The sequence below is a fragment of the Grammomys surdaster genome, unplaced genomic scaffold, assembly GCF_004785775.1.
Source record: "Grammomys surdaster isolate TR1022 unplaced genomic scaffold, NIH_TR_1.0 243, whole genome shotgun sequence".
Taxonomy (NCBI): domain Eukaryota; kingdom Metazoa; phylum Chordata; class Mammalia; order Rodentia; family Muridae; genus Grammomys; species Grammomys surdaster.
Window position 1 is genome coordinate 5171080 of NW_021604688.1, and position 13581 is coordinate 5184660.

The 13581-nt window shown below is 43.1% G+C and overlaps 1 protein-coding gene across 2 annotated transcripts; it reads left to right on the forward strand.

Moving 5' to 3' along the window:
- The first annotated feature begins 2012 nt into the window (after window positions 1–2012).
- Window positions 2013–9016, forward strand: CUNH18orf21 (chromosome unknown C18orf21 homolog). Of its 2 annotated transcripts, XM_028774834.1 has the most exons (5): window positions 2049–2264; window positions 2350–2372; window positions 4394–4593; window positions 6781–6980; window positions 8513–9016. In XM_028774834.1, the coding sequence occupies exons 1-5, from the start codon at window positions 2188–2190 to the stop codon at window positions 8664–8666; spliced, it is 654 nt and encodes a 217-aa protein (XP_028630667.1). In that variant the 5' UTR covers window positions 2049–2187; the 3' UTR covers window positions 8667–9016. The 2 variants fall into 2 exon arrangements, with proteins under 2 accessions (XP_028630668.1, XP_028630667.1); XM_028774835.1 differs by lacking the exon at window positions 6781–6980 and having other exon boundaries at window positions 2013–2264.
- Window positions 9017–13581: the final 4565 nt, after the last annotated feature.

The window sequence follows — 13581 nt, forward strand, 5'->3', positions numbered from 1 at the left end:
AAGGACATCGCTGGAGAAGCCATATTTCGATTTTTTTTTTTTTTTTTTTGGTTTTATCTTTCCCTGGACTCACAGTGTGTGAGTTACTTCTCTGAGGAATGCAGAGTCGTGGTCTGTGGCTTGTGGAGGGAGCTATTAGCCTGAGGGCAGAGCAGTGGCAAGTGGTGGAAAAAGGAGGCTGGAAGTAGACTCGGCATCTGGGCAGGTCTGTATGGAAGATCAGGAGAGTTATTTTGACAACTCTGCCACTTTGAAAACAAGTAACAACTCAAGTAAAGCTGCTGAGGAGGCCTCTGAATACAGGAGTGTGGGGCTCAGAGGAGAGACAAGGGTCCCGTTAAGGACTGTCTGGTGGAAGGCAAAGGGAGTGTGTATTTCCCTTCATTTTTGCTTTATGGGTTGGTGAAACAGATCAAAGAGTCTGGAAACAGATGCAGTGTGGTCACTCACACTTATAATCTCAGGCTGTGGTAACAGGATAAGATCAAGGACAGCCTGGATTACATAGTTTGAGGCTATCCTGGACTACATGGTATGTCTCTACCTCAGAAAAGAAAGAAAAAAAAAACTCATTTCGTTAAAATGAAGTGACATTGCATTTATGCTCTGGGCTCCTCATGAGAATTAATGAGTGAGCAGTATATAAATTACCATGTTAAGGAAAGGGCTGGGTGTAGTAATACACAGTTTTAATCCCAGAATTTGGGAGGTAGAGGCAGGAGAAGCCCTGAGTTCGAGGCCAGCCTGTTTGTAGTTACAGGACAGCCAGGTCTACACAGATACACAGAGAAGGATGGAAGGAAGGAAGGAAGGAGGGAGGGAGGGAGGGAGGGAGGGAAGGAAGGAAGGAAGGAAGGAAAAGGGAAGAAAAGAAAAATGTACCTGGTAGTAATGCTCATTACAAATTGTGTCCCATTTTATTTCAGTGAGAAAAAGCCAGGGTCTGTGGGAAAAGAATTAACATAACTTGCTGTTCATCTTGAAAAAATATTAGATGTTCTACTTTACAAAAATAATCATGCTTAATATCAGCTAAAGAATGTGTGTGTGCCTGACATGGTGAATGTCTTTAATCCCAGCATTCTGGAGGGTGAGGCAGGCAGAGCTCTGTGAGTTGGAGGCCAGCCTGGTCTACATGGTGAGTTCCAGGATGTAGAGAGACTGTCTGAAAAAATTAAATTAAATTAGTAAAGTGCATTCATTAAAAAATGTGTGTGAAATAAATCACACTGGGGCTGGAGAGATGGCTCAGTTATTAATGACACTTGGTGGCGCCAGGCAGTGGTGGCCCACGCCTTTAATCCCAGCACTTGGGAGGCAGAGGCAGGTGGATTTCTGAGTTCGAGGCCAGCTTGGTCTACAGAGTGAATTCCGGGACAGCCAGAGATACACAGAGAATCCCTGGCTCGAAAAACAAAAAACAAAACAAAAACACTTGTTGGCTTAGTATTTATGAGCACTGGTCTGGTAGTGATGACACATGCCTTTAATCCTGATACTCCAGCCTGATCTACAGAGCAAGTTCCAGTACAGCCTGGAACCTGTTATACAGAGAAACCCCTGTCTCAAAAACAAGCAAACAAATCAAATCAAATAAACAAACACCCGTTGAGCATTCTTGAAGAGGACTCTAGTTTGGTTCCCAACACCGACATGGCAGCTCACAACTATTTGTAATTCCAGTTCCAAGGGATCAGAAACCTTCTGAGTTTCCCCGGCAGTGCACTCAAGTGAGGCACATACATATAAGCAGACAAAGCACTCATACAGATAATAAGTCTTTTTTTTTTTTTTTAAGAAACCAAACTAGAAAGTAAAACACTTCGATAATAGTTAATTGATAAACCTTGTTGAGCTACTTTTGACCTGATGGTTAGAAGAGGAAGGAAGTCACTAAGGCGGGTGGAGCCCTGGGCTCCGGAGCCTGTCACCATTCCGGGTACAAGAACTTTGCTCTGGATGTTGTAGTTGGGGGTGGGGACAGGGACGGGGGTAAGACGACAAGACCCAAGTCATAAGCCAGATGACCTCGAACTCCATACGCGACACGGAGACCGGAACTCCTGTGTCGCGAATGTCTGTTTCCGGAGGGAGTTTGAGTGCGGATGCCTAGGATTGTTACACTGAGAAAGCCGACTTCCGGTGTGGCGTTCTTTCGCAGTGTTTGGACGGCTGTGCTCTGGAGCAATGCGGCAGAAATATTATATTGAAGCGGCTGCTCGGGGCCTGGTTGGAAGCTGCCCGGGCCAGGCCCGCTACCTCCTGTAAGAGAGGGGCGAAGGATGGGCGGGCGAGCGGGCGGGAGGGCGGCCACGGTACCCCAGCCTCACGCCCGTTTCTCTTTTGCAGATGGGCCTACAGTTCGACACACGGTAGGAGAACGCCGGCTGCGGTGGCTTGGGCCCCTGTCACCCCAGTGGTCCAAAGGAGAAGGGTGACCGACTTGTCTCATTTTTTTTTTTAAATATGACCTAGGCTCTTCAGTTGCATGAAAACCCCAAATTCTTTATGAATCCTTAAATCCTTTCTTAATCCTTAGCACTAGACATATTGGTCAGCGTTTTTTTGTTTTGGTTTGGTTTTTTTGTTTTTTTCGAGACAGGGTTTCTCTGTGTAGCCCTGGCTGTCCTGGAACTCACTCTGTAGACCAGGCTAGCCTCGAACTCTCAAACTCAGAGATCCGCCTGCCTCTGCCTCCCAAGTGCTGGGATTAAAGGCGTGTGCCACCAATGCCCTGGTCAGCGTTTTTTTAAAAGTGTGTTTTCCCTGTGTGTTTATCTTGGCACCAGGTGCGTGCCTGATGCCGCAGAAACCAGAGGAGGGCGTCGAATCTCCTGGAACCGCACTTAAAACCGGTCGTGAGCCCCCATGTGGGTACTCGGAATTAATCCTGAGCCTCTGCAAAGAGCAACAAATACTCCTAACCCCTAAGCTATCTCCCCTGTCCCTTGATCAGCTTTTTATTTTATTTTATTAAGTGTATAAATTTTGCCCTCATGCCTGCATCATTTGGGAGCCTGGTGACCAGAAGAGGGTGATGGAATCCTCTAGAACTGTTGATAGACAAGTGTGAGCTGCTCAAACAGGGTGCTAGAAATTGAACCTGGGTTCTCTGGAAGAGCAGCCAGCAGTAACTGCTGAGCCATCTCTAGCCCACACATATTTGTGTGTGTGTGTGCCGCCCAAGAGAGTGGGTCTGGAGAGAATGTCTGGAGGTCAGAGAACCACTTTTGAGAATAGTTTCTATCCTTCTATTGGATGGGTTCCTGTGGATGGAACTTGGGTTGTCTAGCTTGGTAGAAGTGCTTTGACCCTGAACCAAGCCAACAGCACCACATTGGTCGGGGTTTCAGTAGTTCCCACCTGTCTTCCTCACTACCTCTTACTTCTGTACCTCAGTATACTTTGTTGGTTTTCCTAATCTTCCAGGAGCCAAACATTGTGGTGCCCCAGAACTCAGTTCTTGGATGACATTTCTTTTCATTCAGTCTTGGGGCTGGATACAATATACTGAGACCTTCCTGTCCTCACCCCTCCTTTAAATGACCAGTTGTCACCATAGTAAACAGTGAGCTTGTCTCTACCTTGGAGCTATTTCTTGACACTCCACCACCACCTCTCCTCCTTGGTCTACCTTGTAGCAGCAAATCACAAAATACTCCCAAACTGACCCACTTTTTGCATCCATTGCGTGCAATCTGGTCCAAACAATTAGTGCTTCCCTCCTGGATTACTGCTAGCTGGAATGCCACATAACCTCTGTGACATACTTCCAGTTGGCTCACTCAATTCCAGCCATGGCAGACCTGCTTGCTCTTTTGTTCCTGGGCTTTTGCAGATGCCTTATCATGCCTGGAGCTCTACTTACTGCCTGCTGTCTTTTCTCTCTGCAACCCTCATTTGTTGATGCTCCCTAGACATCCTTAAGTTACAATTACTTCACAGCCTCCGCTCCCCTCCCTTAGCCCCACCCCCTGGCCCAGCAATAACATGTGATATTGTATGTCATCTGGTTGTCCTTTGTTCACAGTGCACAAAAAAGTACTGGTTGTACTGATGGTGAAGGGAAGGAAGGAGGGAGGGGAAGAACAATCCTGTGCAGATTGCTTTGTGGTAAATGTGTTGACAACTAAGCAACAAATGAGCAAAGAAGTAAAGGGCAGTCATCTGTTGCTGAAGGAGTGGATGGGGAAATTAGAGAACTCTGTAAAATACATTATTTCCAGTTTGCTTTTTTTAAATTTTTTTATAAATTTCCATATCTGAAGTTTGCTTCAAGAGACTGTATCTGATGATATGATCAGTATGTTTTCTTTTTCCCCACTTATGATACCAGTTGTTTGAGGTAACAATACTCTGACTTGCAAACTGAATTGTATGTATTTATTTGTAGAGGATAACAGCACTTTTCAGGAAACATGCCCACACTGCTTCCAGTTGTTGGTTCTGGATAACTCTAGAGTACGCCTCAAACCCAAAGCCAAACTGACACCGAGAATACAGAAACTTCTTAATCGAGAAGCAAGAAATGATACACTCAGTTTTAAAGAAGCAAAACTGTTGAGAAAGTATGAAGACTCTGCAAGTGTGCTGGTAAGGCTACAGCTCTAGTACATAAAAACTGGCTGTCATTTTGTCTTGTTTGCCTTAGTTTGTACATTTGGACTGTCAAGAGTGTACACATGATGTTTCTGTGATAGTGACTCACCAAGGGCTGTCCTAGAACTTGCTTTGTAGACCAGACTGATTTCGAACTCAGGGTCAGCCTGCCTTTGCCTCTGCCTCCCCATTGCTGGGATTAAGTGTGTGCATTATTACATTGGCTAGTTGTTTTAATTTTTGATAATTCCCCGAAACCAAGGCTTGATGCTCCTACTTGCTCTCACCTCACTGTGGAGCGCAGTGTTTTGATTTTTGAGAACTCCTTGTGTTTAGCAGTGTAACTCACAGGCTCAGTCACTTAGTCGTTTCTTCAGTAACAAATACTTTCCTCCACACTAACCTTGTGTAAAAGGTCCCAGGTCAGCATGTAGAACCTGTCCACCCAGCAAAGTGTTTAGTGTATAAAATGGAATAAGACAAAAATTCCCAAAAGCTTACTAGATAGAAACTAATATCAGATATATTTTATATCTTGCATGCTCTGTATGAACATTACCAATTTACTCAAGTGTATGCAGGCACCGAGATAAGGTCTTGCTATGTAGCCCAGACTGGCCTTAAGCCCACTGTGTAACCTAGGCTGACCTCAACCTATGAGCTTTCTGCCATAGGAATTTATTAGAAAACAGTGCAATATATTGGAGTTTATACTCTACTGTATTTTAGTTAGAGATCACATGAAAGAAAGGCTTATCGGGGGATGTTTTACTGACTTATCTTAATCTGTATATAGCCTTTTCCCCAAAACTATAAGGCAGCAGGCCTTCATCTATTCAGATTGCTCTAGTTATCTTTCTGTTGCTGTGATAAACTAAAGCATCTTATAAAGGCAAGTGTTTAATTAGGCTTTCTGCTTCACAGGGCTAGAGTTAATGTTGGCCAAGTGCAGGAACAGCTGAGGGCTCACGTCCTCATCCACAACCTTAAGGCAGAGAGTGACACTGGGAGTCACCTTCTTTGGGCTGGAGAGACAGCTCAGAGGTTAAGAGCACTGGCTGTTCTTCCAGAGGTCCTGAGTTCAGTTCCCAGCAACAACATGGTGGCTCATAATCTATAGTGAGACCTGGTGGCCTTCTCTGGCAGACCACCACACCCAGTGTACATGCAGGCGAAACACTGTATACATAATAAATAAATCCTTCAAAACAAAACTAATTCTAAAAAAGAAAAAGAGAAACCTCAAAGCCTGCCCCTAGTCCAACTTTCTAATCTTTCCCAAACAGTGACACTAACTGGGGACCAAGTGTTGAAGCTCATGAGCTGAAGCGGACCATTGTTGTTCATATTACCACACAGTTCTTTATTGAATTCTTATCTGAGATCGAGTACCTCTCACCTACCTCGCTTACATGCTGCTGAGACAGGCTATGTAGAAAAGGCATTTAGGTGCAAAGTGGGCCATGTCTTAACAATGTATCCTACTGGGGCTATAGAGATGGCTCAGCAGCTTAAAGCACTTGCTGCTTGTTTGGTTCCCAGCAGCCATTCCCATAACCAACACACTTTCTGTACCTTCTAGCCTCTTCAAGGGGATCAGTCATGTACATAGTGCACATATTTTCATGCAAGCAAACATCCATACACATAAAAATAAATACTGATGGAAACGGAAGGGTTTTATTAGTCAGACTAGCATGAGTCCATTATCTTTTTAAAATTATTTTATTATTGAGATTACAATATGATTGCACCATTTTTTCCCCTCCAAACCTCCCATATACCCCTCCTTCCTCTCTTTCAAATTCAAGGGCTCTGTACACATATGCTCCATCTCTATATTGTTATGTATGTTTTCAGGGCTAACTGTTTAGTATTGGATAGCCAATTGGTGTGCTCTCCCCTGGGGAAAACTATTTCCACATTCCTTAGTTGCCTATAGTTCTTTCTATAGGATTAGGGTCTCATGGTCTCTCTTCTACCCCCCAACCCTGTTGCCTAGTCAGTGCCTTCTCCTTGGCTATTTTACTGTTTCGAATTTGTCTTATCTGGTTCCTCCTGGTAGATTGCAAGCTCCCAGAGGATAGTCTCTGTGCTAACTCACATAGGAATTGAGGAAAACACAGTTTATTGGGTTACATTACCAGAGAACTCATGGGACCAACTTCTTTTTTGTGGTAGCTGATTACCTGTAGAACATGCAACAGAACAGTGAGACACCATGGTAAGAGTAGAGGCTTCCTATCGGCACTGAAGAACAACACTGCCACTGCTGCAAACAAAGCCAGCCCAAAGACGCCAAAGAGAACAGCTCCAGGCTCTACAAACCTCGGTCAGAGTACGCATGGTTCCAAAGGCAGGAGCCCCTCCTTGACCATCAGGTACTTTCATTTGTTAGCTGTGTGAAACATGAGGTATCTGTTTCATGTGCACTCCTGAGTACTCCACGTGTTACAGGCCATGGCACACTTTTCTCCCATGCCCTTTGGTTGTCTGTAGTTGTAACCCTCAACTTTTACATGAGTGCATATGGCTCCTATGCAGTCTCTCCCAGCACCTGACATACTCCACAGCCAACTTCCAAGTCTTCCCTTCTTCTGTGTCTTAATGCTGACCAAGATGTCCTTTTACCCTCTTTACCTAAAATGGCAGAGGGACTGGCAACTTCTACACTGTAGTGTGTTGCCAGTTTCTCTTTCCTACTGCTGCTGTCCCAGGCCAGGTCTTCAGTATCCTTTTGTTAGGGCTAGGACAGTGCTTCCCTGATGGAGTTCTGGCTCAAGTACAGCTGTCAGCAGTCTTTACCCGATTCTGTGGCACTAGGTAAATACATGGCCATGGCTTCCCAGCCCCGCACTTGCCTGTCCTGTTGTGTTGCCTCAGTTCACCCTGTGTTGTCTGAAGCCCTCACACTATGTTTCCCAAGGGTATTACTCTTTCCTCTGTCACAAATTCTTATGGAAATCTAGATCAATAGAGATTTGCCAGAAACTCCCAAGTTTTCGTTTTAGGAATCCTCAGTACTTCATTATGACAGTGTGAGTTCAAGTACAATTCCATAGCTACTGTGTGAAGAATTTAGAATATTTTGTTACAAAAGAAACTAAATGTGATCAGTGTCTTTAACATGAACAACACAATCTAGCCAGGACTGGATTATTTCTGTCTAATGATTATTTTATATTGAGCTTAAAGTTTATGATACTGAGTTAAAGTGTCAAGTCCAGTTTTCTGTATATTACTGACTTAGTCAATATTTGGTATAAATTCAACAGAAATTCGCAAAGTGTAAATGTTGATTAAAAAAAAACTTTTGGTGTATTTAAAGCAATTGAGTTGCATTTAGGGGTCCTAAGGAAAGGGTTCAGTTGGTAGTCCTTGCTGTGTAAACACAACTGAGTTCAGATCCCCAGCACCCCCATGCAAACTCTATTAGATGGTGAATGAATGGCTTATTCTGTGGATGTTTGTGGAGTGTGTCCTATGTACCTGGCACTATCCAAAAATACCAGTAGTCCAGTGCCTGTCCTATGGTACTACCATCCTAGTGGGGAAGACATGGTGGAACAGTGCCTCCTCAGGGCCTTTCACTGTAAAGGAATGAAGTCTTCAGTTGTAAGAGTTGTCATGAATGCTAGTGTCAGGTGTAAATTCAGCCTGGTAACATTTTACCTCTAAGTTTATCTTTCAGGTATCATGAGTGCTTCTAGAACCATCCAGTGTGCCTCCTAAATGGTGCCAGAATTAGATATTCCATGAGGCTTTTGTTGTTGTTAATGGGAATTACTATGATGAGCACAGCCAGGGTCCATACAGAGCTGTAATGCAGTGTAGTGTACAAAGCACAGTGCTCTTAGGAGGACCATTTTGTCCTTTGGCAATGTGACTGACAGTGGTCTTTCTCTCCTTTCAGAACACCTACATCTGGACAATCAACACCTATTTGCTCCTCAAGGAATGGGAGCAAAAGAAAGAAACACTTCTCTCAACTAAAAGCACTGCTTAATGAGAGTGCATCTGACAAGAACCCAAAGCTGGACTTCAGGCACTTCTTATCTTCTCTGTGAAGAAAATGACCTCTGAATGAAAGAACTGTCTAGTGCAGCTTCTGAAACTGAAGCTAGTTAACACTTCTGTCCTCACTTTGATGTCTGAGCACATGGACACTAAGTCAAAAGCAAGCTCTTCCTGTCATCCTTCAGTGCTTAAGGGAAAGGCCTCCCTGGTGAATATGAACATCAAAAAGTAAATGACCAAAGATAAAGGTACTGCTGCTGCTGTGCCTTCAACCTGAATTTTATCTCCAGGACAAACACAGCAGAAAGAACCCCAGGCTACAGGTCATTCTACAAGCTCCACATGAGCGCCCTCCCCACAGAAGATGAACAAACGTAATAAAGGGTTTTAAAAACTAAAATGCGTACTGAATGGTGGTATTTATTCTAGTTTTTGCAGTTTTATTATCATTTCTTTCAGAAGGAAACAAAGTTTCTTCCATGTGTCAATAACTATTGCTAATATATAAAAATCAAATATATTTCCTCAGTCATATGCATAACAATATTAGTAAACTATGAACATTTTTCACATTTTGAAAGAAATACTTGACACCTCCATGCCTGTTTAAGAGATTAGAGATTAAACTCAGGGCCTTGCGTGCTGAGCAAGTGCTGTACAGAACCAAGTGTAAACACTGCAGCTATGAGCCAGGCCAGGTGTTCCTTATGTGTCTGCAAAGTCCACCCTGTTACTACTGAGCCTCTCCTGATTTAGATTTGATGAGTAAAGAAGGGATTATGCAGTGTTTAGGCAGCATATGCCTCCTTACTGGGTCATTAGAGATTGCTTGGCACCGTCTTGAAATTGTGACCAATCCATCAAGCCTTTCTTTCTCCCAGACTGATGATAAACACATGAGTTCTGTTCCAACTGCACTGAGCTGACGGTACAGCCGGAAGAGCTGTGTTTACTTGTGTGTTTACTTGTGTGACCCTTGGTCCTTCTAAGGGGAGTATGCTGGGAGCTGAGGTAAAGTGAGTCACTGAGAAGGTCTTCAATGCAGTTTTCTAGTCTTTCAAGAACTGGGGTTAAGGCTGGTGAGATGGCTCAGCGGTTAAGAGCACTGACTGCTCTTCTAGAGGTCATGAGTTCAAATCCCAGCAACCACATGGTGGCTCACAACCATCTGCAATGAGATCTGATGCCCTCATATGGGTGTCTGGAGACAGCTACAGTGTACTTACATATAATAAATTAAAAAAAAAAAAAAAAAAGAACTGGGGTTAAAAAATGTTGAGTATTAGTTTTGTTGGATCTTTGGGATAATGATAGGTTGTCTTCTTAGAAAGACATTAAAAAAAAATCCTAATACTTCTGCAAATAGTTATTGAAGAAATGTGTCAGTTTTTCCTTTTGCTAATGAAAGTGCACTTGTACAGTTTTAGAGATCATAAAAAAATGAAGGACAATTTCATTTGGCAACATACAAAAAAGCCCATATTTTCTGCCGGGGGGTGGTGGTGGCGCACGCCTTTAATCCCAGTACTTGGGAGGCAGAGGCAGGCGGATTTCTGAGTTCGAGGCCAGCCTCGTCTACAGAGTGAGTTCCAGGACAGCCAGGACTACACAGAGAAACCCTGTCTCGAAAAAAAACAAAACAAAAACAAAAAGCCCATATTTTAAAAAAATCTCCAAACTTTTAAAAGCAAGATTTCTAGTGTGCTATGTTGTCATAATCACCATTTGTCCACACAGTACACCTGTGGAATGAAGACAGATCAAAACAAGAAAATCAAATTGATGTTTGGTAATGCCTACAGCTTTATAAGAAACTAAATTCCTGAAATGACAGAAAACAAGCATGGGGAATTCAGGTCATTAACTGCCCAAAACTGATCTCATAGATGTTCCATTTCATACATGACTTATTTCATCTGAGAGTAACAATTAAAACCGTAGGCCTATTGTGCTGGTTTATTTGAAAAGGTGATTAATTTCACTGTTAAGATGCTAAAAATATTCCAGAGGGCTGGAAAGGTGACAAGTAGAAGCACTTGCCGATGACCTCGTGACCTGAGTTTAATTCCTAGGACACACGTGGTAGGAGAGGAGTAACAACTCCTGCCAGCCACCCCGTGACCTCCACACATCAACTGTGCTGTGTGCTCAAGCACAGGAGGCCTGGGGAGCACTTGTTGCTCTCGCTGAAGACCCCAGGTTTGCCTGCGCCTACATGATGCCTCACAGCCATCTGAGACTCTAGTCCAAGATCAGATCCCTGACCTCCCTGGGCTTCAGGCATACATGTAATGCACATACATACAAGCAGGCAAAACACTAATAAACACATCTAGAAAGGTCATAATGAAAATACTTACCCTAACTTATAAACTTTTCTTTTACGTACGGTTACCTAAATGGTATGTTTTGAAGTGTATACTTTTAAAAATGCTGTGACCCCAGCACTACCCATATTACTGAAAGTGCTGGTTAAGGGAACATGTAGGGAAAATGCATGTTAACGAACCTATAAGCTCAGTCACTGGAAGTTAGCTTTCATGGTTTGGAGGCTAGATCTACCAGGAAAGACACTGTTTTATGCCACTGATTTCAAATTTTACTACAGCTATAATTGTTCTGTCCCATTAATGGACATTAAAGGAAGCAAAGAGGCAGGGCTGACAACTGCAGTCTGTCTTCCTCAGTGTTCCTAAGACATTCAGACTAGCAGCTCAGTGAAAAACATCAGTGACATTTGCTACTAACTTGGGCATCAGTGTCCAGTAGACCGAGACGTGATGAACTGGTCATGAAGCTCACCTGAGGCCCTACAATACTCAAATACCAGCTCAAAAAAAAACAAGACAAAGGTATTAACTGCAGCTCAAATTTGAAACCACCACCAAATACAGGTCCCCCCTATTTATGGCAGAATAGTGAATATAGTGAAATTATACAACATAATAGCATTTCAAATGATCTAATAGTTTGGTCCTAACACTCAGGAAGACTGAGTTCAAGGCCAGCCTGGACTGTATAGTGAGCCACTGTGCCAACAAGCAATAGTAGAGTTCACTGATAGAAGACAATTCATGACAGTATTATTTGGGAAAGGCCGTATATTAATGCTTGATTCTTAAAATACCTCCCCCCTTCAACTTGTACTTCCAAACAAGTCAGGTAACATTTTATTTGCTGAACACCGAAAATGGAGTATACCTTGGTGGAAGTGGATGATTCTCATGTGCAAGGTACGGGGTTCCAACGCCAGCAGCATATACACAGAAAGAATTAACTAAATATAACAGTATTTCTAGATATGTTTGAATTAGCCAATGATTCTGAATCACAGGATTACTTAAATTAATTCAAAATTCTAATTCTGTATTTTTCCATGAAGTGCTGAAGTCAAATGTGGTAATTGTAAAATTTGTTAAATGTCCTACTTTAGCAAGTTATTCATTTGGTTCACTGTAGGATGCTTAGATTACAATGTTCAGGGGCTGGACAGACAATTCAACAATTAAGAGGTGTACTGCTCTTGCAGAAGACCCAACAATTCACTAGGTTTAACTCCACCTCTGACTTGTGACTTGCAGGTATACATACACGCACAAGCATGCACAATGAATCTTTAAAAGACAAAATGTTCATTGAAAAAGCAATGTTCTTTAAAAATCTTAAATTACCTAGAGGTTTAGTTTTTTTTGTTTGTTTGATTTTGGTTTTTTGGTGTTTTTTTTTGAGACAGGGTTTCTCTGTGTAGCCCTGGCTGTCCTGGAGCTCACTCTGTAGACCAGGCTGGCCTCGAACTCAGAAATCCACCTGCCTCTGCCTCCCAAGTGCTGGAATTAAAGGCATACACCACCACCACCCGTACCTAGGTTTAAAAGGTGTATGTCCCTAACCTTGGATGTTGTGTGTAAATCTGGGCCCAATAATTTGCACTAAGAACAAGTTCCTGGCTGAGGTGGTTGTAATCTAAAACACTTAGGAAACACAGCTCTGAAAACTGTACTATTCCATTCCCACTAGCTTGTACGTTTGAAGACACACATACAGCCGAGTAGTGATCTTTGTGCCCCAGAAGATGCTCTATCAAACATCACCTGAAAACACCCTATCAACAGTTCATTCTACCTGCTGTGCTGGTACAACCTATCACACACACTCTCACACACACACACACACACACACACACACACACACACACAAAAGCACATTTTCAACTTCACTAACTTGGGAGGGAGTAAGCAATGTGGAGAGTAGATTTAAACGTAGGAATAGAAAGAAAATGAGCAGAGCAAGTCCAGCAATTAATATCAGAACAGAGAAGGTGGAAGAAGGAACAGTAAATAAAAGAGGGAATCAATAAAGACAGAGGGAAGAGACAAACAAGGTAACTCTAGCTAACATGAGGATGAAGAAGAGATGAAGAAATGTGACCAGTCCAAGTCAATACCAGCACTGAGCAGGCTCTGGCGGGGAGACCCAAGGCCAGCCTGTGTGCTTTGAGAAAGCAAACAAAAAATCAATCAAACAAACAAACAAACAAAACAAACAAACAACCCAATGGGTAAAACAAGGCAGGCAAAGCTGGCTCACTGAACTGAAAATAGGTATTAATCAGGGAAGTGTACATGTGAAGAAGAGACCTGGGAAGGTGCAGAGTGGGCATGCAAACCCTTGGGGGTCCCTTACATGTCCACTTGGTCCACCTCTTTGCAGTCTCTGGCTACATGCCAGCTTATAAAACCCACTCTCTAGAGTAATGTGAATAGGAAACATAAATTCAGATGAGGTTGACAAATGTCATCTAAGACTGGGAGGGACTGGGCTCTAGCCAGAGGACTGCTACCTCCCAAACTTTCCAAGACTGCAAGTATCAGTACATTCTGATGCATTTGATTAGAGTCCTCTCAGTCTGGTCGGTCGGTCTCTCTCTCTCTCTCTCTCTCTCTCTCTCTCTCTCTCTCTCTCTCT

Excerpts from the sequence above, each read along its gene's own strand:
- CUNH18orf21 (XM_028774834.1), top strand. The coding sequence starts at position 2,188 with ATGCGGCAGAAATATTATATTGAAGCGGCTGCTCGGGGCCTGGTTGGA. Across the intron at positions 2,265-2,349 it reads GGCCAGGCCCGCTACCTCCT|ATGGGCCTACAGTTCGACAC; the intron begins GTAAGAGAGGGG and ends TCTCTTTTGCAG. Across the intron at positions 4,594-6,780 it reads AAGACTCTGCAAGTGTGCTG|CTGATTACCTGTAGAACATG; the intron begins GTAAGGCTACAG and ends TTTTTGTGGTAG.